This window comes from Anopheles nili, chromosome 2 (assembly GCF_943737925.1).
Source record: "Anopheles nili chromosome 2, idAnoNiliSN_F5_01, whole genome shotgun sequence".
Classification (NCBI taxonomy): Eukaryota; Metazoa; Arthropoda; class Insecta; order Diptera; family Culicidae; genus Anopheles; species Anopheles nili.
The window spans coordinates 21628779-21653705 of record NC_071291.1 but is presented as its reverse complement, the minus strand read 5'-3'; the positions used below and the strand labels follow the sequence as shown (position 1 = coordinate 21653705).

Here is a 24927-nt window from a genome sequence, read left to right as displayed (position 1 = left end):
TGTACTGGGAGTGCTTTTTCTTTTGTTTTCCGTGCATCAAACGCGCAGCTTCCTTCTTCGGTGAGTGAGGCGAAACTTTTCATTCCACCGATTGCCGATTTGACAAATTTGAGACGAAAAGTTCCGGCCCTGTTCCCTGGGGCGTTAATCGCGTGTATCAATTACGCCCGAAGTTAGCCGGCCGTCCCCATTAGCGCTCGTTTCAAATCGGACAATCTCATGTTCTTAGGATTCCCACCGAACGAAGAAACACGCATAACACCAACAAGCCATCCTGCGAGACCTCCAAAACGGCTGTCGATGTTGGATCTTGAAATTACCCGATCACCAGCAGAGACAGGCGGGCATTGTGGTCGATTGTCAAAATCCAATTAAATTAATAATGCCCCAAACCGTTGAACCACGGTCCCGCAGCTTGAAAGGGCTCGTGGGGAGTCGCGCAGGTTCACCTTCGTGACCTTGCCATCCGAAGGTGCCATTGGTGAACGCTGGTGACGTGTATGGCGGACTGTTGGTCTCCCGCAGTTCGACACCGAGTACGGTAGGACGGCATCCGGACAAGATTGTTGCCGACTGAAGCAAGAACCTCGGTCAGGTATCCTGCTGTGCTGAGACTCCGACCGAACCGGTTCATGGTAGTCGGTAGAATTTTGATCAGGTGAAACAAGCACACCCAGGCTGGAAGCCTTCCAATGGGCTCAGCGAGCCGTGGTCAATCGAACGACTACATCGGGCTGTGCTAGCATCCCCAGTGCGCAGGAAAATGGTCAGCATGGAAGCGAGCTACTCTTTGGTTACTTACGGTCCGTTTGAGATCATAATTTCTCCACGCCCGTTCGCGGAAGAATAAAACCCAAGCCTCACTCAGCAGAACTGGCCGGCACGGATCCACAATTAGCACCAACAGACCGGCAGTAGGAGTGATGATTAATAATGAAATCTCTAATCATTGCACCGATTCGGATGAAGGGAAAACCACCGACGCACCCCTGTTTGATGTCGGATAATTAGCGTGGGTTGTATAAATTATTTCTCCAAAATAGGAAAACCCCGCGCGCGCGAGCTCGCAATGCTGCATAATGCAGCCGTCCACAACCGCGGAACGAGCCGCAAAAAAAGGGGCTACCCTAATTTGCTTGCAAAATGTAATATCCCACGATCGTCAGATGCACCAGCGGAACCACATCAAACGCTCACGCGCTCTGTTGCGGGTTATGATTGTCAAATAGTTTTATCATTGCTCATCGCGGGCGAATGAAATTACATTCACTGCGGCCGGTGGCGAGCGCCAAAAAGCCCCCTACACACATACGCATACACATACAGGAGAAAACACACCGTTAAGCCCCGGTTCTAAGCCCGGTGCAGGTGCAACTGACCGATTAGAGGCGCGCCGTCGATTGCAGGCAGCACACGGTGGCCCACTGTCATCGCGTTGATTAATGCTTGGCAGGGGCTAATTTCGGGTAACCAGGTAATTCTACACTGCACTCCCACCCCGGATGCACCGGACGCCACCCTGTTGTTGGGAGGGATGAAATTTCCAAGCTTCATAAATTATCAGCCCGTGAGGCGTGCATCGTAGCCCAGAGGGCCACCTGAATGTCTCAATTATCCGGCGCACTAATTACCGGCCAATCCGGTGGCCATGTGGGCCACTTGGACGGCTTCCCGAGCTCGAACAAAACTGGCAGGCGACTTCCGCTTACATCGCAACGGACGCATCGTTCTTTTACCTGCCGTCGTCTTCCGGGGCAGGCGCGGCTCGCAGGATTCGTTCAGATTTTCCAAATTAAAGCCTCAACCTCGCTAAGGATTACCGGCCCGGTGCCGTGGGGGGCGTTCGAAGTTCGCTGCAAGGATAATCGAGTTGGCCGTTCGGTGAAAACGCGGTGAAAGTTTTCAGATGAAATATGCTGCCTCGTCTTCACCGCCCGAGTCGGGTTCGGACAAGGACGAGAAATTAATTTCACTCCGTACTTCGTACGGCTGCCGTGCTGTGGCGGCTCATCCGGGATTATGTGAGACTAAATAAATAATTTCGCCGTGTGTTGACGTAGTTGATGGGCTTTCGGTGTTATATTCTGTTTTTTTTTTCATCGTTGCTTTCCAGGTTAACAGCACTAATCGGTGTTCAACGTGGTGCAACAAGTATACCGTTTAAACCTCGGTGCCGAAGTTAGTGGCCGTCAATTTCGCGTCTTAAAGTGAACCTCCGGTGGCAAACGGAAGCAAAAGTCGTTTTTTCCCCACGAGAACCCATTAGCGCTTACCATTGACGGACCTTTCACAGTGTCCACACAGGGCTGATTAAGTGTAGGAGAAAGGCCAATCGCGACCGGTGCAGGATAAATCACCGAAGGATGTAATTCGATCCGGGCGCATCCTTGCTTCCATCGATCACGTTGCTACGTCAAGCACTCTCAAAGCGGGCGACATTTCCACTTAACACCTGGAACGCGTACTCGACACATCGGCGCCCTGGGAAACATTCGGCAGCCGGGAGATTCTTATCAATAAATTGATATTAACGAAAAAGGGGGCCGTAAAAAAACGCTCGCAACCATTCACGAAACGGCCTCGCATGAAATCAAATTTTATCTCGCACCGTGTGCCGTTCGCAGAACCAGTCAGGGGTTAGCTTCATTTGGCCCACAATCGAACCGTGGCATCGTTTCGCGCGCCCCTCTGATGCACCGTTGAATGTTCTCGATATAAAACTCCCTAACAAGGCACGCTGAGAAAGGATACGGTGCGCCAAAAGTAGCTTCCACGCGCCTGACGCGGATTGACTCATTTTTTTACGGCGAACGAGAAATGAAAATACCATACGCTTCGGCAAACCGGATAGCGGGAAATCTGCGATACGCCCGTTCCTTGTACGGCTCGTTCCGCCTTTTCGGCGGTGAATGGATCGAATCCAACACTTCCACTGCGGAGTCCTTTTCTCGTCGTCCTTAGAAAGCCTTTTGCCACTGGGTGGTAGCCTAGCGACGGCAGGTGACATGCTCGATGCCGGAGAGGGCCTAATCTAATCGATATATTGCAAAATAAGAAGGCGACTGTTGCTCGTCCTTGATACACGCTACCACGTGCCGAGTCCCGTTGCTCGGGGCTACCTTTGATGGTAAAATAAAGAGACAGCTCAAATCGGGCACCGCTTCAGGCGCGTGGTTTTTGTTGGGCGATATTCAATCTAGCCACCGGTAATGACGAACAACGCACGACCGGTCGGGACGTCGGGCTGTGCCTTAAGGATGCTAGTCGACCGAAAGGGCATTATTTATGCTTCATCAAACACACCGCGACGAACGGTACGCTTCTAATCGGTTTCGTTATTAAACTGGGATCAATGTTGACGTCGTGATTCTTCTTCTCCAGCCATGGATACGGTTGCTGTAAGGGCGTGAAGATACTCTCACGACTCGTGCCGGGCGAGGCTGTAAGTGGATAAGGAAATTAATGTTTAATGAAATCAATTTAAACGGAAGCGTTCTAGAGCTTTTTGGATTCATTTGTGTCACGTTGAGCGGCTTTCCGTGCTGCTCCTTACTTTCCTCGTTGAACACATCCCATTGGGTTGGGAAAAAAAATCTGTGAGCAAGGAATCTAAATTTGTAGCGCACGGGGTAATAAAATTGCAATATTTATTAGGCGTATGTTTTCAGCGCCCAATGCGTTATTCATGGGGCCCTCATCACTCACCAAATAATATCGCTTACGTCTGGAGACATAATTAGATAATTAATCGCCCCCAAAACAGCTCCCCAGCAGTCGATTCGGGCCGGAAGTGGCGGTGTGGCGATGTGGCGGTTTGAAAATGGCCCCACAGCACCCATTCCCAAAAAACTGTTGCCCCCAGGACGTCGAGCCCTCGAGCTTTTGCCCTCTAAATCATAATCGACTTCAGCGCTCGGTGCCCGCACCGCATGCCTCGCGTCATTATCGTAAATTTACCATCGACATTGTTTCCGTTAGCCAGCGCTGAAACCCGTCGCTGAAGCTCATTCGGATGAGATAAATTCTTATCCAATCAAAAGGAAAACAATACCCCCAGCTACACGATAGCGGGAACCAGCGCCGAGAGCGAAGCAACCACCGAGCAACGGATCGATCCGGGCGGGTATCGATAATCATCATTTGTTCGTATTATAAATTTCATCGTGTTTCCAAAACAAAGCGGGAGGTCAGCTGGACATCGAAACCGATGCCGACGTGTCCCGGGGGGCTCCCACCGACCACATGCTACGATGGTCCGGATCCCCTACAGGCCAGGCCAGGCGATCGCGCACGTCGTAGGTGAGAATGGATCCGTAAAGCAGCTAATGATCGTTCGCGATCGTCGCCGAAAGCCCGCGCTGCGGCCCAAAAAGGCTAAACCCCCGATGGTGAGCCTCACTCTCCCGGGGAGTCGGTGCTCCGAATCCTGACAGCAGATAACGTGCCGTACGACCCGGCTTGGTCCGATTCGAGCCGGTGTCGAAACCGGGAAGATCGCGCGAACGGCTTTAACTCTGTGTCCCGTGTGCCAGCGGGAGACCACAATTTCGGTGGGCTTTGCGGCAGCAAACGAGAGTCGGGTGCGATCGCAAGGCTGCTCATAAGAACAAGCTGTTTCTGGCTGTTCGTTCGTAACAGGTCGATCAGCGGAATTGACATGATGAGATTCGTCGCTCACCGCATGCCGTCGGACGTCGTTGCTCGATGCAAAGGGTGGCGTACTACCCCTTATTGCGCCGGACAATCGTACCAAAAGTACGCTGCGAGAGCATATTCTGGCGAGTTACGGGATGGAAGTAGCAGAGAAAAAACCATCCCCTAATAATGATTTATAATTTCAAGCTCCTGAAGCTGCTGGAGCCCGGCACTGTCGGCTCCATTCGCAGCGAACACAGCGACACAAAAAAAAGCAACACATAAAGTCGATCTGTTTTTATCGTTCTTCCATCCCGGGTTCAATCTCTGCCTCGAGGAGGTGGCTGCCAATGGATCCACATGGAGCCAATGGCCATCCACCGAAAAACGGCTGGCCCGCGGCGGAATCGGAAACCCGGCCCGGGTGGGGAGAGAATAGGGAAAATAAAACAAATTCTTCACCCAACAAAACATACGACGTCGTGGACAGATTTGGGAAATTTATAGCCACTAAAGATTATTGGAGCTATTAATTTATCTTTATTATCGCGCGCACGCACGCATTCACTCGCTACTCGCCAACACTCGCGCATGCACATTTAAGCACGCGATCGAGTCAACCGCCTCCCAGCGATCCATCCTGTCGGTTTGCGCGTTCGGCTTTATGTGAATAGTGTGTTTTATAGCGATGGCGGTTGGTTTCGGTTCGAGCAACAACAAAAAAAAACGTTGTAAACGTTTCGCTTCCCTACGCCCATTGCTTAATGAATGTGCTGCCGTTAGCCAGCTCCCAAACCGTTTCGGCATGGCAAACAAGCTTTACTCGCGGGCAAAGTTCTTTCCCTGCGATTGTGCGATTGTGCGATTGTGAACGTGCATGACGAGAGGAATAAGGTATTGGCAATAAGGGCTTTATTCGAGCGAACGCGAAAAATGAACGTTACAAATCGAAAGATTCTGCTCTCGCGTGCACTCGTCGTTCGCGGGAATTATATCCTTCCCATCGATAGTTCTGGAAATGACTGTAAAAGGTAGCAATAAGAAATAAAATAGTAAAAAGTAATAATAACAGATTAAATTATTAATTCTGTCCTCAGTTCTGTAAAAGGGTTTTATTTACGGCAATCACTTTATCTCAATTGATTGATCGTAACATGCTGATTGAATATGCTTCGTTCATTTTTGCATGGTACACGGAATAATCAGTAAAGCTCCAGGACAGAAGATGTAAATCTCATTCCCGAGATGGCCTAAAGCATAGTTGTAACTCACTGTTTGTGTGCTCAACTTTGAAATTGATCTTTATGGTGAGATACGTATGGAATGTGTTACACTTTTCTAAAAGCCATAGTTCAACAAAGCGTATATTTTTTTACCCTGTTGGTTCGCGTTGCGCCCCGTTCCGGTAGAATAAATTCCACTAACAGCAAACGAACGACCCCATCCATACTAATGCACTCGAACGAATCAAAAAAGAATCACAAAAAGCATTACCATTAAGAGTTTGGGCTTGTCAATCCTCTCCCACCCCACTGGCTACGCTTCAAAAAAGTTTGTCAGCGCCGGCAGAACGCAGGCTTAACATCATTTAGATTTATCACATTTTAGTTGCATCTCTCGTGATGCTCGCGCATGATGTTTCCCCTTCCAAGCTCGTTCATCGGCTCACCCGGGCGCCCATGTAATGCTCAACCAACTGATTTACGGCAGCAGGGCTGCATATCACGAGCGCACCGAGCGCGCCCGATTACTGCCCATTCTGGTCAAGAATCCATTAGGCCACCGAACCAGGGCACGGTTCGGCCAGTGCTGGCAGCGTAAAAGAAACAAACAAACCCGCGCCCGGTATGTTAATATTTCATAAGCTTTAATTACCCTCCACAGCTCCCGCCGTTGGGAGCTTTCACCGAGTAGAGAGTGGAGAGCCTTTTTTTTTCTCTTTCAAAAACACGCTTCCCAGGACGTGCAGGAAAAACAACCGCATCCATCATCATACCCGGCAAAGGGTTGCGAAACCGATGGCTTTTCCTCAATAGCACACGCGATGGCTATCTGCGTGTGCGCGACGACGACCGACCGACACAAACAACCTTACGAAGCGAGCGCGAGAAAAAGCTCACCAATCTCGCCACCGGTCACAGCGAAACAGCGTGCAAATGAAGGTGTTAAAGCTCGCAACATCCGGCACCGGGTGGCGGGTTCGCCAGGACACCTCGGACCACTCGGGTTTGACACTTGAACGTTGACATTTTCCGAAAATACTGGCTTTCCGCTTTTCCTGGTCGGTCGCTTTCCACCAGCAGACCACCGACACGATGGCGACCCAATAAAATGCAAAAATGAATATTTTCCGGGCTGTTGAGCCCATCCACAAAAGGCCGCCCGAAGCGTGGAGAAGTTCGCCCTTTTTCTCGCCACCGTCCTTCTATCTCCCCGCCCCGTTCCCCAGGATGGAAAGCACTCCAGCTGCCCGGAAGCTTTCACAAACACACCGCCACTTGCGTGCACTTCACGCTTCGACCCCCGAGATGAAAAGAAATTTAAACACACACACACACAAAATTCTCACCTCTCGCGGAACCCCCCTTTTCTGGCCAAAAGGGAATCCGTGCCATCCGGCGCGACATTTCGTTCGCACATCGTCGTTGGGGCCCTCCAGGCGACGGAGCATCCTTCCAGCCAGGTTCCGTTCCATGCCGGTGGTGACATATGACATGTGCGACATGTCGTACTTCCCGGCCCTTCGGGGAGGGGGCAGTTAAACCAGTGACACCGGGAGGGGGGTGGGGGCTCCCATTGTGGGGAATCTCTCTCCGCCCTGCCCTCCCAGTGGTTTAAATATTCATGGCTTTACCTACTTTACCGTCATTCATCATTATATCCTTTCTCGAAACTAGCGCCCCCCTGCCACGCCAATGGTGGTGGAAAGTTCGCACACAAGCTTTAACGCCGCCACCCACACCATCCATCCCCGCCACCTTTCCACGCACGTCCGACTCGCCAAACCGACGGAACTAACCAACTTGTCAGGTTGCAAACGATGGTAATGTGCTCTACTCGGTGCACCCACTTTCTCACTCTCTCTCACTCGCTCTCTCTCTCTCACTCTCTCTCTCTCTCTCTCGACGTGGCCCCCACGGTCCCTTGGTGGGCTGTTGATTCTCAAGCATCCAAATCTCGTCCGCCCAGCTCCGGCATGTGGTTCTTTTTTTTGGCGGGGTGCAAATCTCGGCGATAGGGGATTGTTTTGATTTTTCTTCGCTTCTGCGGCGCTTCTTTTCACCCCTTTTTTGCTCCGGCGGCTAGAGCGAACTTTGCGGTGCGAGATTAGCCTTCGTGCGACGAAGGGGAGGTCAAATCCGTTGGCGACATCGAAAAATGGGACTTTTGAATTATTGAAACCGACGCAGTGTAGGGACATGCATGACAAGCGACATGCACACCAGGAGCCATATGCGGGTCTCTCATGTCAGGCTCGAGCTTTTGATGCCAGGCGTCCAGCGCGAAAGTTAGTGAGCCTACGTGTGTGTGTGTGTGTGTGTGTGTGTGTGTGTGTGTGTGATTCACTTCTATGCTAGGAGGTCCTGTCTGAATGAGAAGAAAGGCCGCCGGCTTATGTTTCGCTGGCGTATGTTCGCCAGATGTTCGCTCAGACGCACCTAATGAGTAGAGCCTTCGAATCCTACTCGGCCGGCGTGGCCAGGACGAAGAATGGAAGCGCATTTTCCCGCCAACCAATGGAGGATCATGTAGGAGGTTGCGACAACGCATCACCGCAGCTAGAGCCACAACTCCGAGATGCACTGCAGCGTATGATTTCACCGCAATCTCATCGATAAAGGGGGTCAACCACGACCGCACCGCGTCGGTCAGCGGATGATGGCAACAAACCGGCCACATCCGGCCGCAGCCTGGTGGAAAGTGATTTTTCCACGTTGCCCACCACGCCAAATCATCGCTGTGGCTGTGACTTTCGGCGGCGTAGCCATGACGACCACAACGGCCAACAATGGTCGATTTGCGGACGAATAATGAGCCATATTGAGGTGATATTTGTTTGTTTTTTTGGCTAATGGGGGTAGTTGGGTTTTATAATTGAGCCGAGTTAGCGTGGGGTGATAGGGAAGGCTTTTCTCTAGGAACGAAAAGCTTTACACCAACCACTTCGACACACAACGAACTGAAGAAAGCTCACGTGAAATGGAAGCCCCAAAGGCCTGTGAAAAGCCCCAAGAAAATGCTATTGAAAGCATCCTTGCCCATTGTGCAGGACGATCGGATACGGTTTGTGCAATCATCTTCTCTCACCACAATGAGGCGTGCGTTCGCTTGCCGTTCGTATAGCTTGATGAACACTTCATATCGTTTGAGGCTTGCGACGTACGGCATCGTTAAGTCCGACCAAGAAAACCCGTCGCCATCGCCTTTGCACGCCTCGGACATCCTTCCGAACGTCCGCACGCCGGCAGTAGAACGCTGGTTTGCACTTCAACCGGAGAGCTGCCAAGATCCTGCAAGGACAAGTCGCATCATGTGATCCTTTTGCGGCACAAATCATCATCTCCTCCCCGAGGTCCGATACAAACCATCCCACGAACAACGTGCACTGTCGCTGTCATGTGTCGGTATTATTGAGTTATTATCCTCAAACAGCCCATTGGCCTACGCTCCGGTCTCGGGCTCCCCTCCCCCCCCCCCCCCCCCCTGCAGGACCCCCTTTGAAGTGAGCCAGTGACTCATAAAAGTCACATCCTTCCGAGGACATCGCAAACCGACAGCCAGGAATGAACCGAGCGTTGGCGGACGCACCGTGAGAGCTTCTTCTGACCCAGCAGCCCTCCAGCAGCGAGTGCAGCTAATATTCCCAACCAATCGAGGCCCCGAGCAGGACGAAACACACACACGCACACACACGCACACCGGAGGTAAAACGCCGGCAAACGGCCCAGGCGTCCGCAAACTCTCGCACGACGCCTTGGTCGGCCGCCTCGAACCTATGAATAAAATTAGCATAAAATTTGATGGATGTTTCTTGTCTTCCACGCTCGACTAGGCGCCAATCTTGGGACCCGAAATCAAAGGCGCAACCTTTCGTCTCCGCAGGAAGGCTCTCCGGGTCGCGCCGGGAAAGGTTCAGATCCGGTCCGGGAGTGCGTTGCAGTGTTTGTCACCGGACCGGAGCTATTGCACCCCCGAAGGCCGGAGGATGGCTGGAGCTTCGAGAAAAAGGATGACCCAAAGGCAGGCAGGAGCTTAGCCCGAGCCTTTTGGGCTTCGGTTGGTGAAGTAATGCAACTTTATGGTTTTACAACTGCTTACTCAGGCAAGCATTTCGGTCGTGGGCATTGTTAGTGTGACCTTGCAACTGACGGCAGGACGAAGGTGCTAAATGGCGCAGTCTCGAAAAGGACCTTCGAAATTCGTCACTCAAACGAACGCACCCTGCCGTTTTGGGATGGTTCCGGTCGGACGGGCGCATGGCGCCGATCTTTCGATAAAGGAAGAATCCTTGCTTGTTTTAGATTTTTTGTTTTTGCTCTTAACATTTTCTCACTCGTACGGGGGTTTGTTTTCCAGTCATCTAGAGAAAAAAAATATCCGCTTAAAATGTAACATGTTTTTTAAAGTAATGGTGTGTTTGTTTTCCTGAAGCGCCCGGAAATCGGTTCACTGTAGCAGAACCTAATGCCATGCCACTCTTAAACGGCCGTAAATCGCACACCAACAGAAAGGATGTCAGAGATGCAACTCATTCCTTCAAACACTCCAACAAAAAAGTTTCTCGCACTGTCGAGCAGGACCCTTTGCTCGAGTTCCCCCGTGTTTCTCGTGTTCCTCCGTGTGCTCGTTTTTTTCCCCTACATTCACCGAAATCGTGTAATAAACGCAACGAGCAAGGCATCCTCTTGGTCGAAACTAAAACCACCATTAGAAACAGCCACGAGGATGAGCGCATTTTCTGCCAAAACCCACCTCGGGAGGATTTTATCGTTTGCGCTTTGCTCTCTTATCGCCTCGAACACCGACCGCGTGGCAACCTGCGTGGGGAATGGCTAAGAGTGGCAAAGTTTTAAATTAGACCGTGTACCTTCCGGTTGGCGAAAGGATGTATATTTAATTCTCTGCCGTTCTGTTTTCCTCGGCGGCGGGCTGTTTGTTTTATAAAATGAAACTGTCTAACCGCGGATTCGCAGCTGCGTCTTATTGCTTCGCAGCTCGGCCCGGAGTTGGGGCTCGGTTGGTTTTTTCGCCTTCATCAAAAAAGAGCCTAATCCAGGGCCCCAGAGCTGTGTGTGTGTGTGGACGGTATGAGACGACGCGCCTGCCAAGATCATCGCCTCGCGGATGGCTTACCTTTTCCGGTCGGGAGGCTTCCGAGATAGGATCTTTCGATCGTGCTAACCATGAACATAAATAATTAATAAAGATGTGTCAAACGGAGGGAAAATTGGAGTTTTATTGTTCCTGCTACCGCCGTCCGCTTTTCGTGATGTTTGTTTGGGTTCGTTCAGTTTGTTCTTTTTCATACATCGGTCCCGTACGCCCTTTCCCATCGATGCCGTGGCTCGTTTGCCTTTTTCACCTCAATGGTTACCTTCATAACGAGCCGTTTTCCGTGGGCAAGGTTTAAACAGCCGATACATGCGTGCCAGTGCTTGAGGCGAGCGCACCCGTTGAGACGTCTTGCAGGCGTCGAATTGTGTGTTCCCGAGGTCTTGGCAGGCAGAAGATTTCTGATGAAATTGGTATTCAATGAATATTCAACGGATCGCGCGTATCGGTGTGTGAATGGGTCGATGCCGGAAAACAATTGGTAGCCGGGGAAAGGTCAGATGATGGGACGAATTTAAATGCCGAATATTACAGGGTAGCGCAAGAAAACAAAACATCAACCCGGTAGCCTGCCTTTTCACACCAAAGGACATGCCTTTTGCTTCTTTACATGCCAGAGAGGACAATACTCACTGGCTCATTTCCGGTGGGCGATGCAGTTTGAATAAGGACCTCATACATATATTCAAGCGTGACATCCTATGAAGTTTCGGATCAATAAAATGTACAAGGAAGATGCCAGTCTAAACGGTTTGTCAAAATTAACTCTTCATTCATGTGAGCAGTTAGTTGAAAGCATTTGAATAAATAAAGATCATTGAGATTTGATTTAACTGTCAATATGGTCGTCACATACAATACTTTCTTGAGAGATTTTTTTGGTTCTTCAAAGCTTAATTTAGCGTATATCGTTGATTTGTAACGAAGAGGGTTTATATTATTGATTCTAAATGAAGGAATTCTGTTATGTGTTGTGCTATGCTGTGACTTTCGAGAAGTGCATGAAGTAATCCGCAAAAAGTTTATGGCATTTGTTTTTAAGTTCAGTAGGCAAAATATCTTCCTCACACGAGTATATGAGACATTTCTTTAAATAAAAGATCAATCAGCCAGTGTAACAATTTTTTTAGTTTTGTATTTAATTTAGTTTTGTCTTTTGCTAGTTAGTATGAGCGGTAGTTTCTTTCTTTTTTCTTTAAAAACATTTGGCACTAGATATTTCTGAATATTTGACGACAAATCAGTGTGAATAATTGATAACAAATCTGGTTTAAACATTTTACTTCGAACAACGATTTACTAAATCACGTAAAATGATACAATTGCTGCATCTTTGCTAAGGATTTTTTCAAATCTGTCTTATTCAGAGTTGCGTATCTTTCGAATCATTTATCATTGTTCGACACATGTTTTAAACTGTATAATGAGCAAAATCATTCATGCAGAATACAGTGCGTATATTTTGTCAAATAAGTTTTTAGATTTACTCTAGTTCCTGCTCCTTTAACATACGTTTTTGACATTTTTCAAATCTTTAGAACCATTAAATCATTACATCATTTAAAATACGAAATAAGCAACTGTAATATGTGTAACTCAAGATATCTTTACTGTTGAATGGTCGATAGAATCTACTGTAATGAACGTGATGGTGTAACAATAAACAATAATTAAAATAGACAATAGACAATATACAATAATTAAGCTAGAGTTTTTATGTGTAAAACTAGCGTAATGTGTAAAATACAAATGGACAACATGAAAATCACAAAAAAAAATATAAGAATTTTAAAAATGAAATATTTCAAATTGATTCAAATATCTTGAAATATTTCATCATGATCTACGGACTTTTTGACCGTGAAACATAAACAGATTTTGTAACATAAACAAAAGGTCTTGAACGAATGAGAGACATGACATTAAAACATTTGAAAAACGTTACGTCAAGTTTAGCATAAATAAGAAACTAAGATTTAACTACTTTGCCGGTACCTAAAAATATATCTGAAATACGATTACACCGACAAATTAGTCAGCTTCTTAACGCAAAACTTTTGCAATTGCTAATTACAAAATAAAACCAAATAATGCAACGATTGCCTCTTGGAGCACGCAAATTGTCGGAGTGTTTTCGGGAGAAATCACTAAATCCCCTTGCAGTTACTGAACAAATTTTAGCTCTGATCGAAAGTTTAAAGCCTTTAAATGCATTCATTAGACTATCGTCCAGAACAGCCTTGCAGCAATCTGAAGCCGCTACAGATCGCTATCATAAGAATACTCCGAAAAGTGTCCTCGATGGTGTTACGATAGCAGTGAAGGATAACTTCTGCACCAAAGACATCCATACCACTTGTGCTTCTCGGTAAAAATCATATTTAACTGAAGATAAACATTAAACTTACGCTATTTGTTTTACAGCATGCTTGAGAATTTTATTCCCACATACAACGCTACCGTTGTGGAAAGATTAGAAAAATGTGGTGCTATCGTTCTTGGCAAAACAAACCTGGATCAGTTTGGTATGGGGTCTGGTTGTATCGATTCCATTTTTGGACCTACACGTAACAGTTGGAGTGAAAAACTTGATGATGACAATTTTCGAATCGCTGGGGGAAGTTCTGGCGGCTCCGCTGTAGCTGTAGCTGCTGGTTTATGTTACGCTGCCCTTGGATCTGACACCGGTGGTTCCACGAGAAATCCGGCTTCTTACTGTGGTGTGGTTGGATTGAAGCCTACCTATGGGCTTTTATCTCGTCATGGATTGATACCGCTTGTAAATTCGATGGATGTTCCAGGTATAATGACGCGAACCGTAGATGATTGTTTGACCGTTTTAAATGCCATTGCCGGTCCCGATGACTACGATTCAACGACAGTGAAGAAGCCCTTTGAGAACATACCAACGTTTGAAAAGGAAATATGTCTTAAAGGAGTCAGAATAGGCATACCTATCGAATATCACTGTGCCGGTCTTGATGAAGAAGTTCTTGAAACATGGACTTTAGTGGCGGATATGCTCGAATCTGCTGGAGCTACTGTACATGCTGTATCTTTACCTTATACTTCGTCTTCAATATTCGTTTATTCTATTCTCAATCAATGTGAAGTTAGCAGCAATATGTCTCGTTACGACGGCATCGAGTATGGCCACCGTTCCCAAGAAGACACAAGTACGGAACAGCTGTATGCCAAAACAAGGGCCGCAGGCTTTAACAGTGTTGTAAAGAACCGTATTCTTTCGGGAAATTATTTCCTGCTACGTCAAAACTATGACAAATTCTTCCAAAAAGCCCTTCAAGTACGAAGACTTATAGCAGACGACTTTGCGAAGGCATTCAGAACTGTTGATGTACTTCTTACACCGACCACGCTTAGTGATGCACCATTGTTTAAAACCTTCACGCAAAGCAATAATCGCGATCAATGTGCTGTACAAGATTTCTGCACCCAGCCGGCAAATATGGCTGGCATACCTGCGCTTTCGATTCCGGTGCGATTATCGTCTCGCCGGCTGCCAATAAGTCTGCAACTAATGGGTAATCATTTTACGGAACGCAATCTGTTTGCTATTGCTAGCTGGATCGAAAAGGAGGTGAATTTCATAGCAAACTACGACTAGAGAAAGTAAATAGAACTCGCACCACTAGTTACACACCATTGTGGTATTTTTTATTTAACATATCCAGCTAACGTTCTAGCAACTAAGTTGTTTACCACGATCCAGGACATAACTGATATCGAGTTGGGTACTTGAGTGGGAAAACTAATTAGCCCACCGAATGGCTCAAAATTGAAATTGTTTCCGAACACTATGATGGTGGTATTTCGGTAGGAGAATGAAATATACATCATGATTAGTGCGAGTACCGCCATCCCGCAGTAATGCAATCCGTACTCGTACGCTACACGCTTCATATTATCACGTCCTTTGGCTTCGTTCAGAGCAGTTTCCAAAGCAACAATATTACGTTCACATTTGACATATTTGATATATTCATCGCGCATGGAAATCTTAGCCAAATCCGCTCGCAAATCGGACACTTTGTTCTTTATCTCTTTAACTTCTGAGCTATCGCTGCAGAAGAAGGGAAGCAGCTGTAAATAAATATAGACCGGAAAAGTTACAAACTAACCCACAAATATCTTCAACGAGATAGCTTACGATTTTAGTTATCTTTGCACAGAATGCCAGAAGTAAGCATAAGAGCGATATAACAAACATTAAATACATGATGTGCCTTGTATTGTCTGGCTGGGATTTAAGTTTCAACACGCTGATTTTTTAAATAAGTCTAGCCTTAGAAAGTTTTGCGATCACGAGAAAGCTAAAATGACATTTTTTAAAAATAATCATGAAAATCTATAAAAATTTTAGAGTGTCTTTTCTCAAATAGTTACCTAATTTGTAGATTGTTTCACAAAGTTGATGAATTGTTAGCTTTTACATATTAAGAGCCACATAGAATAAACACAGCATCAATTTCACAGTTCTCATATATACTTGAATTAAATTCAAAACAATGTCGGGATGTATGGTTTGACGTATTTTTTGTCAGACGGATTGCACGATGGAACAAACTGCAAGAAACCTCGGTCACAAATGTTTTTTCCATAGCAATGCAACAATTTTTCACAACGTATGTTAATCTCTAAATGATGTTCGTCTAAAAAAACACATTACTAGATGTTTTGGATCCTTAAATAGCTTCATGAAGTTTTATTTATGTAACGTGTTTGTTATGTTTTTCATTTTTTTACTTCATGTCATTGGACTTCATTTTTGGAGCCTTAATTCTTAATTTCTTGCTGAACGAAAAAGTAATTTTAAGTAGAATTTCTCATGTAATTAAAAACCATTAAAACATTAAAAAGTGTTCAGTTCAAGTCAGAACGAATTTTTTAGTACAATGTTCGATCGCTTTATCAGAAATTGTATAAATCTACGACGAAGAAAAGAATGAAGATGAATTCGAATAAAAAGCTTAATCATAAGATAGCGGAATACCTGTACCTTTCGTATTGCACAGTTAGTAATACATGAACATAGTTAAAATCTTGGGATAAATTTTTGCTTCTAAGAATATGTAACCAACCACGTGCGTTACTATGTAATTCACCAATTGGTCTTTTGAAAATAATTATTGCAGTATGTAACTAAAGCATGTGAACGTTGAAGCGTCCTATGTTGTAATTTGTAGATGTTTGAAGTTTATATCTATCTAAGTTTGATTAAAGATTAACGGATTTCAAATCGACGGGTTACAAAGGGAAAAAGGACCTCTCTTGCTAAAGCAAGGATTGACAACGTTATTTCGAATTACAGTGCCTGTCAAATTAGTTTATCAGTTTTATATTAATAACCTCAATATCGTTGTTGGAAGTATACGGTTGTTTACGGGTTGTGCTTCTTAAAGAGAAGGAAATTCAATGCTTCAACTAACTTAACTAAAATCAAATGATCAAGCGACATTTTTTTTTTACATAGTTTACATGTCATTTGATGCCTACCAGCACTATAGACAGACTCATTGAACAAAGCTATGGCAAACGGCAAGTTATTATCAGTATGAAACAAAGGTATTCTCTAACAAAAAAATATCAACAAATTTTTAAACAGTGATTAAGATAAATTACTATTAATTATGCCATGAAGCCAATTATTACTAGGAAAACACAGCAACCATTCAAACCATAGCTGCTGCAATGTTTACAGTATCTGCCACGAGAGGCGCTTAAATATTGTCTGTCAAAAGTTTGCATGGTCGTAGCGTTGCGAAAATCTTCTGTCGTTATTCCGTTTGGGGCTCGCGTAATTCGCTCGACCGAGCTTGTTAGTGGGTTGTAGAAAGGGGTAATTTTGGCCAGGACAATCCGTTCAAGCAGAAATTCCATTTCCCCATCTTTGGGGATTTCTTAACAGCTGGTGTCCCACTGATCCAAACTTGGTATCGTGGGATTTGTCACACCTTTCACTTGCTGTCAGCAAACGGATCGCGGCTGCTGCGAACACTTGAACGATGGCCGGAATACTGTCGATATCTTCGCGGAATTTACCCCGAACTGCACTCCGCATCAGCCTGCGTTCCCTAGAAGGGGGACAAGCAGTTCCTCAGCAGGTAAGTTGCTTCAGCGTTGGCTATGATTCCGGAATAGAATCTACGTTTTGAGAAGTCCTCAATTTTGTTACACGCCGGCGAAAAAAGATTATGTAATCTGCCCCAAGAATTTGCGGACAAGCGGGTCTTTTGGGCTATGCTTAGCCTTAATTGCCACAGATAACAATAGTGCTGATAGGTTAGAGTGGATTTTAATCGACTCTGGTAGCATTACGGCTTAGTGTCGAAGTATGTTGTGCTAGTTTATTGATGATTTTTATCGTATATTTGTAGGTTACCGCAAGCGGTTCCAGGACCTACCACCAGGGGCATAGATTGCTGTTGAGCATCCGGCAAGCAGTTGCCGAAAGTGGTCGAGGCAGCGTATCCATTCGAAAGTAAGAGAAAGTGTTTTGATATTATTTTTAGAAGCCCAACCCCACCGCACATGCTTGGTCTCTGGCATGTTGTTTGTGAGCATGCCAACTTAATGATAACAAAGTATAATGCTGCAGTCCGCTAGCATACTTGTAGAGAGAGTAGAGTGATCACATGGTGCCACCTGCTGGCGACGATCAGTGAAACTGTTTATGTTGCGCTAGAAGCCTGTCTAGCATACCGGATCTGTTCGGATTTGTTTACCGAAATGATAAAAGAGTTATCTGTTAGCGACAAGGCTCTAATCATATTCTCATCGTTTGTTGTTTCATTGATAGCTCAATCAACGCGCACCAATGGGCAGTGATCGAGCGTTCGATTTTCACGTCGACTCGTTTGTTGTCGTCGGAAGTCGTAAAGGTACCCCCGTTCGCTGATTCTGTATCGGAGGGAGATGTAAAGTTCGAAAAGAAGGTGGGAGACGCCGTCGCTGCCGATGAGGTGGTCATGGAAATCGAGACTGACAAGACGACCGTCGGTGTGCCGTCTCCCGGACATGGCATCATCGAGGAGATTTACGTCTCTGACGGAGATACAGTCAAAGCCGGTCAGCAGCTGTTTAAGATGAAGATCACTGGAGAAGCGCCGAAGGCTGCCGCCAAACCCGCTGATGCCCCGGCACCAGCCGCAGCCGCTCCGCCACCACCACCGCCACCTCCACCACCACCGAAGGCAGCAGCGGCTCCTCCGCCGCCACCGACATTGGCTCCTGGCGCGCCTCCACCACCGCCACCTCCGAAACAAACTGGTCCGATTAGTCGAATGCCGGTAGCTGCCATCCGTCATGCGCAGGCTATCGAAGCAGCAACCGTAAAGCTGCCTCCAGCAGATTACACCAAGGAGATCACTGGAACCCGTACGGAGCAACGCGTCAAAATGACCCGCATGCGTCTGAAGATCTCCTCGCGCCTGAAGGAAGCGCAAAACACGAACGCTATGCTGACGACGTTCAACGAAATCGACATGAGGTAAGTATCGTTGATAATGTCGTTATCTTTCGTTCTAACATTGTTGCTGCATGTCGTCGTGTCTTATCGCTGCTGGCAACAGATAGTCATGTGCCCAATCCCACTTGGTTGCTTCTTTAATGATGTTTTTTGAACGGTATAATCAAACCTTCACCAAACCCGGATTGGTATTTTCCCAGATTAAGTAGAGGTGCACGCGATCTGTGACGCGACACCCGCCTTCGCCCTGGTGACGTTTACATGTGGCGAATGGTGAAGGCCAGTCGGCGCATGACGTAATCTGGGTAAATCACGCATGCGTTGGCGCTCGATCATCATTATTCTCTTGTATATTCGCGTTTCGTCTATCTTGGTATTATTTTGCTGGTTTTAGAGGGAGAGTATGTATAAATAACGTTCGCCGCCCGTGGAATTCATAAGCCACAGATGTTCGTTGATGGATAGCAGCGAGACACGTTTGTTTTTAACATAATGTTTGAGTACTGCAATGACGCACATTAAAATTAGTGTTGCGGTTCGAAATATGCAACCCTCAATAGACTATTCTTTCCTATGTGCACATAGTTCTATGAAAATTCAATCATCAATTAAAACGTTGATGTGATTTGATGAAGGCTCTAAATTTTCATGCTCTACAGCTGTTAATTTTCTTTCTGTTTAAATTGTAGCTTTTTTTAAATAGAAGGAAATATTTTATTGGCAATAATTTTATTGAAGAAAGTAATGAAACAATCTTGTTTAATGATTTTCTGAAAACATTAACTTAAAGAGTTCTTCGATATGAATGTTAGGGTTTTACAGGAGATATGGATTTTGTATTTATCAACAGAAATAATGAACCAATATTCAACGTAGTTTATAAAACAACATTCATGGTAATATCTTTTATTTTAGCTTCATCATGGATTTCCGTAAGCAACATTTGGAAGCCTTCCAGAAGAAGTACGGCATGAAGATTGGTTTTATGTCCGCTTTCTGTAAAGCAGCTGCCTATGCTCTGCAGGACCAACCTGTCGTCAACGCTGTTATTGAGGAAAACGTAAGTCATTATACACTATGGTAGACGTATTTTCATTATAATCACTTCTTTGTATTCAACATTTTGATGACAGGAAATTATCTATCGCGATTACGTGGATATCTCAGTAGCGGTTGCCTCGCCTAAGGGCTTGGTGGTGCCCGTACTAAGAAATGTCGAAGGCATGAACTACGCGGATATTGAACTTGCCATCGCGGGTCTAGCGGATAAAGCAAAGAAGGGTACTCTAGCTGTAGAGGATATGGATGGAGGTACCTTCACCATCTCGAATGGTGGTGTATTTGGATCTTTGCTGGGAACTCCTATTATCAATCCCCCGCAAAGCGCTATTCTTGGCATGCACGGAATCTTCGAACGACCGATTGCTGTTAAAGGACAGGTAAAGAAGAACAAAATTTTAATACAAAATTTCAAACTATTCAAACGGATAACATTGTTTTCTTTTCTTCATATTCAAGGTGGTAATTCGACCAATGATGTACGTAGCCCTTACCTACGACCATCGACTGATTGACGGCCGTGAGGCTGTCACCTTCCTGCGCAAGGTGAAGGCCGCTGTCGAGGATCCTCGTATTGTTCTAGCCGGTCTGTAAACGGATATAAATCGCCAATCGCCGCCTACGTTCGTTCACGGAGCAAGATCATCTAGGGGAATCAAAGTTTTGACCACCATAAAAGCAGCCGTAAATTAGAAATGCATTGACACGATACTAATGTAAAAAGAGATCTTAACACGACAACGCTTATACGCAGCACCAGCACGCCATGTATCATTACAGATTAGACGGTCGTTGTCTGGCCACTCGTTTCTTATGAATCTTTATCGTTGTTTCCTGTTAAACCTCTTGGAGGACCTTCTTTAACGTGCTGCCAGATTAAATGAAGCCTTTTCAATGACTTGAACTTTAAGCATTGGAATGTAGGGTTTTTAAATGGCAATGTCATTTACATAACCCGTTCGTTTCCGATCATCATTGACACAAAATTTGCATCAATGCCCGTTACTCAATTCCTTAGAAAGCTAATGATGGCTTTTACGATATCCGGCGAAGATTACACGTTGTAATGGAGATATTGTTTGGCAATCGGTCAAACTGAATACAAACACGTAAGTGTTCATGGTGCTCTTTTAGTTGTATTAAGCGGCAGTCAATAGCGATGGAATACTGATGATTAGCACAAATATGTGCAAGTGAACGAAGGATGAACGATTAAATATCGTGCTTAACATCATCTTAACTTTTCGAGAAAACCTTTGAATAACAAATCGATGCAACAATGCAGTTTAGGTAGAGAAGTATTTATTTGCGTAAAATGAAATAAAACACTATCAAGTTATCAAACAAATTTCATGTACATTATTCAACATTTAATTTATTCTATAGAACTGACTTTTTATGTAGATACGAATAATTACCATTGTGTCTACATTGTTTTCTCCTCAAGAGACAAGAGGCATTCTCTTCTTGAAACTGTTTATACAATTTATACAACTATTCGAGGGTGCTGCAGTTGCCAAGCGAGTATCCGTCCATCCAAGGATCCTCCTGTGCCAGCATTCGAATGCTCTAACACCAAGCTTTAATGCTCCCGCCGCGTACTGTCCAGTGAAATAAAGCGAAACCGGTCTTAAGGTCCCTTTTTTCATTTTGTTGCTTCTTTGGTCTTAGTTTACAAATAAGATAATTATACGCGCTATATTTTATAACGTCATTAATTATCAAAACAAACTTTTCAAAAACAGATTCCAATGTGCCGCCAAGTTTTAAACTGGATCTTTTTGCAGTCATTTGTGCATAAAATCAACGGTTTGTACAATCCTTTCTTTCTGTTTCATTGAATCGGTTTATGCGCTAGACGGCAAAAACAACAGAAAAAAGCAATGTAAGTAGCAGGACACATTAATGTCGGAAGTTTTGTCATAAAGCATGAGATATGAGCGAATGATTATGCTTTATTGCTCTCTTATGTTGGCAATTTTGCTCGTACTACAGCATCGGCGGAAATCATTGAAGACGGCAGTTGAGTGGAAGGAAAGAAAAGGAAGTAATGAAAGTGGATGCGGGAATCACGTGGTTGTCATGAAATGAGTGCAATTCGCCATTATTGCAAATGGAACGAACAAGGGGGATTGGTAGTTGCTGTTTACCGACATAAATTTAGCAAAATTTATAACACAAATCGAATCGGAAGTTTAAATTATGAAATTAAAAAAAATATAAAACACGTTGATTTGTAGTCTAAACATATATCTTCTTTATTTGCCGATTACAAAAGGTGTTTTCTCTATCGTCAAACGATTAATATTCTTTTCCTTTTCACGGGTGTTTTTAAATTCGTCGTAACAATTCCTTCTTATTGTGGTTACTCTTTATGCGTAACATAACGTGTTCATATATCGAATGAAGTACTGAATATAGTAAATTTTCTATCATCAGTTTTGGTTCATTTCAACGAACCGTTTAAATCGTACTTTGCATTTTTTAATCATCGGTTTATCGAATATTTATAATTTTCGCAACTCTTCCTGTGGCGTCAAATTATAATTTGAAAATACATTTCATTGTGTCTTTATTTTAATTTTATAAACTATTTCCAATTTTTAAATTCGAGTGCTTGTATAAGTCTTGCTATAGTTACTTTGGTTTTATTTTGTACAGCCTATTGCGTCATTATATGTGCATGTTTTATTAGTGCGATGTACTACGTTTGTGGGGGCTTTTTTATTGCCTCTAATTATTTTCCCTTCCAGTAAACCCATTTTAGCTACAGACAATCGAGATAAGCTCTTCCAATCTTGTTTTATAAACTTGTTTTGCCAGGCTATGTTTAATGCTATTGTCCGTTTTCTGAAAACGTGCGCTTATAAAGGAAACTCCTTTTGTTCGGTAATGAATTTCTTCACGGACAGTGACACTAATTACGGAGTATGATTGTTCCAAAGACAGACCATCGTGTACAGTACGAAAAGTGTGTCACGGATTTAGAAGCAAGATGAATTCTAAGACCTTTTATGGCACATGGCAACGTTCTGGATTCGTCCGCTCGTACTAGTTCCCTATCATGATGTAAATCTTTTCATCTGTTGAAATGTACTCGAAAGGGGGCCGGGAAATGCGTTCAGCTATGTGTTGACATTGGGAAAGGCCCGTCCCATTTTTTCCTTTTGCGTCCTGTGTGCCTAAGTTTGCCGGGGCCGTTACGCATGGTTCTGGTTTCAGGTATTGCGACAAGAGTCAATTCGAAACGATCTTAGGGGAGGATGACAACAACTGTGGTTAGCGTTTAGGGGTTGAGTTTCAATTGAAGTCAATGCGGCTTGTCCAGGAAGCAAGCAGCTGCCATGCAACTGTTTTTAGAAGCGTAAGATTTTGTTGCGTCGATAACGCTTGCTCCAAAAAGGCAAATGAATTATCGAAACACGTTGTTATTTCTATTCTTCTTATTTTGTCGAACTGCATCCAATATTAATCCACCACATTTAAGTTAAGCGTATTACGGGTAAGCTTCATATTTTGTTCACTTTTTTAATCGTTCATTGCAATCGAAATGTTGATTTACGAGTTATTCAGTATTTATAACCTGGGATTATGATACCTCAATCTTGTGTCTTGAATGTTTATGCTCAAGTAATATATTTCAATTTCATCATATAATGTGGTTTTCGTTTACTAAGGTTCGTGTGATATATATTTCATATTAATCATGGCACATTTTGTAACGTTATAATGTTAAACACAATTTTCGCTACTCAATTTAAATGCAAAATATTTAAAATTGTCCATTGAACGATTTATCCATAAACGGAAACGGTAAATTATAGAATTTCAAAAGTTATTTTTTATATTTTGACGAGAAATTCGTTAAAACAATTAGCATTGCTATTGCGCTTCTTTATGCTTTGATATGCGATAATGGAAAATTAGTTATATGATTCAAGATTTTCAATTTTCTTTTGGTTTAGTGACTCTACTGAAAGAAATTTTGATGATACAAAAACTTCCTTTGATAGATTAATTAATTCTGTTGATAATAAATTTCGATCTCAATTATATCTAGCTAGATTTAATAGCCTAGCGGTTTTAAACTGTTAAAGCGATGCTGGTTGTTTTCATGAGTAAGTGCTATTAGACATACGCGTTCCTTTGTATTGCCAAACACAGTACTTGTAGAAATTACTACCAACTCACTTATGGTGTGTTAGATTCCCTGTTTGAAACTATTTTATTGTCAGTCATTTTGAGTCTTGTAATAAATAATGTATGCTGCCTGTATTAAATATAAATGAGGTCTTTATTTCGTTGTAATTTTCTTCCACTACCTAACATAAGGCACTTTCTGGACCTCTAATTTCATTGAATATTTATTGTATTGTTTCAATACTGAATTTTAAATTTTTGAATTTTATGATAATATTGTGATCAATTGTTATAATTGTTTGTATAATTGTTGTTATAATTGTATTAATGTTATAATTGTTTTGTTTTCATACGAATGAATAATATTATACTTTTCTCGTATGACTATACCTGTGAAATTATTTGTATGCATTGCAATTAAAATGTATTAAATTCTTCTTCAATTTGAGCATAACTACACTTGGTTGTTTTTAATTGGCACGGAATTTGATTCTTCTTTTTCTTCTTTTTTCTTTTACTTCTATTTTTTCTTTATGAAATCTTCTTTGTTTGGTTTTTTGTGTATTCATTCATTTTCATGATTCAATCCAGTGCAACCTTTTTATTAACTGATTTTTGGTATTTGATTTGAAAGTTCGTATCAATTTAATCATTGCTCAAATGTTACCGAACATTTAAATAGCGCGTCTTGATAAATCAATCATTTTTTCATATATATTAGTGATGCAAAGGATGCAATTGTAACAGTTGCAATAGAGTGAACAGAGCGACATATAGTGCTAAAAAGTTTTTGGTTGTTCTAACATATTTGCATGTTTTTCATTCGCAACCAATAGTGATAATCATCGCTTTTTGAAATCACTCAAGTCGAATAAAGAATATTCATAGAAAACTATCAGTTAAACTAAGCTCACCCCTGTTTTACTAACCTATCTTAGGATTTAAAAGTTACTCTAAGTTATTCAACCTTAGCAAAACTGTTCTATTAAAAGTTTGTACCAGCAGGGTGGATGGGATTTTTTTTCGCAAGAATATATGAGCACAAATTTTCCTTCCGTGCTTTTGCATGGGTAAAATTGAAAATGCGTCAATCAGTAGTTCAACCGTTGCATTAATTTTTCGCAAAATTGTTAAACTTGAACGGTGTGTGGGGCAGTTTTGTTTAGATTGTTGTTCATAGGACAGGACACTATTGCAGAGATTTTTGTAAGTGGTGAAATATGATTTCATTGAGGTTTTACTTCACTTTATAATACTTCATTTCGATTGGGCTC

At 43.7% G+C, this 24927-nt stretch overlaps 3 protein-coding genes across 3 annotated transcripts; 2 read left to right on the top strand and 1 right to left on the bottom strand.

Annotated features, from left to right (window-relative positions):
• The first annotated feature begins 12990 nt into the window (after positions 1–12990).
• LOC128720755 (glutamyl-tRNA(Gln) amidotransferase subunit A, mitochondrial) lies at positions 12991–14593 on the top strand. Its single transcript, XM_053814450.1, has 2 exons — positions 12991–13336; positions 13393–14593. Exons 1-2 carry the CDS (start codon positions 13059–13061, stop codon positions 14591–14593), a joined length of 1479 nt encoding a protein of 492 aa, XP_053670425.1. The 5' UTR covers positions 12991–13058.
• Positions 14594–14643: 50 nt separating this feature from the next.
• On the bottom strand, positions 14644–15205 carry LOC128720714 (guided entry of tail-anchored proteins factor 1). Its single transcript, XM_053814407.1, has 2 exons — positions 15137–15205; positions 14644–15069 (listed from the first exon to the last, which is right to left on the bottom strand). Exons 1-2 carry the CDS (start codon positions 15203–15205, stop codon positions 14644–14646), a joined length of 495 nt encoding a protein of 164 aa, XP_053670382.1.
• Positions 15206–16741: 1536 nt separating this feature from the next.
• On the top strand, positions 16742–21204 carry LOC128721160 (dihydrolipoyllysine-residue succinyltransferase component of 2-oxoglutarate dehydrogenase complex, mitochondrial). Its single transcript, XM_053814884.1, has 6 exons — positions 16742–17090; positions 17364–17467; positions 17786–18475; positions 19370–19514; positions 19588–19893; positions 19973–21204. Exons 1-6 carry the CDS (start codon positions 16992–16994, stop codon positions 20105–20107), a joined length of 1479 nt encoding a protein of 492 aa, XP_053670859.1. The 5' UTR covers positions 16742–16991; the 3' UTR covers positions 20108–21204.
• The last annotated feature ends 3723 nt before the right edge of the window (positions 21205–24927 follow it).

Bases quoted from the DNA above. Each gene is read 5' to 3' on its own strand.
- LOC128720755 (XM_053814450.1), top strand. From the start codon at position 13,059: ATGCAACGATTGCCTCTTGGAGCACGCAAATTGTCGGAGTGTTTTCGG. The intron at 13,337-13,392 runs GTAAAAATCATA...TTTGTTTTACAG, and splicing joins CATACCACTTGTGCTTCTCG to CATGCTTGAGAATTTTATTC.
- LOC128720714 (XM_053814407.1), bottom strand. From the start codon at position 15,205: ATGTATTTAATGTTTGTTATATCGCTCTTATGCTTACTTCTGGCATTC. The intron at 15,070-15,136 runs GTAAGCTATCTC...ATTTATTTACAG, and splicing joins GTGCAAAGATAACTAAAATC to CTGCTTCCCTTCTTCTGCAG.
- LOC128721160 (XM_053814884.1), top strand. From the start codon at position 16,992: ATGGCCGGAATACTGTCGATATCTTCGCGGAATTTACCCCGAACTGCA. The intron at 17,468-17,785 runs GTAAGAGAAAGT...TTTCATTGATAG, and splicing joins GGCAGCGTATCCATTCGAAA to CTCAATCAACGCGCACCAAT. The intron at 18,476-19,369 runs GTAAGTATCGTT...CTTTTATTTTAG, and splicing joins TTCAACGAAATCGACATGAG to CTTCATCATGGATTTCCGTA.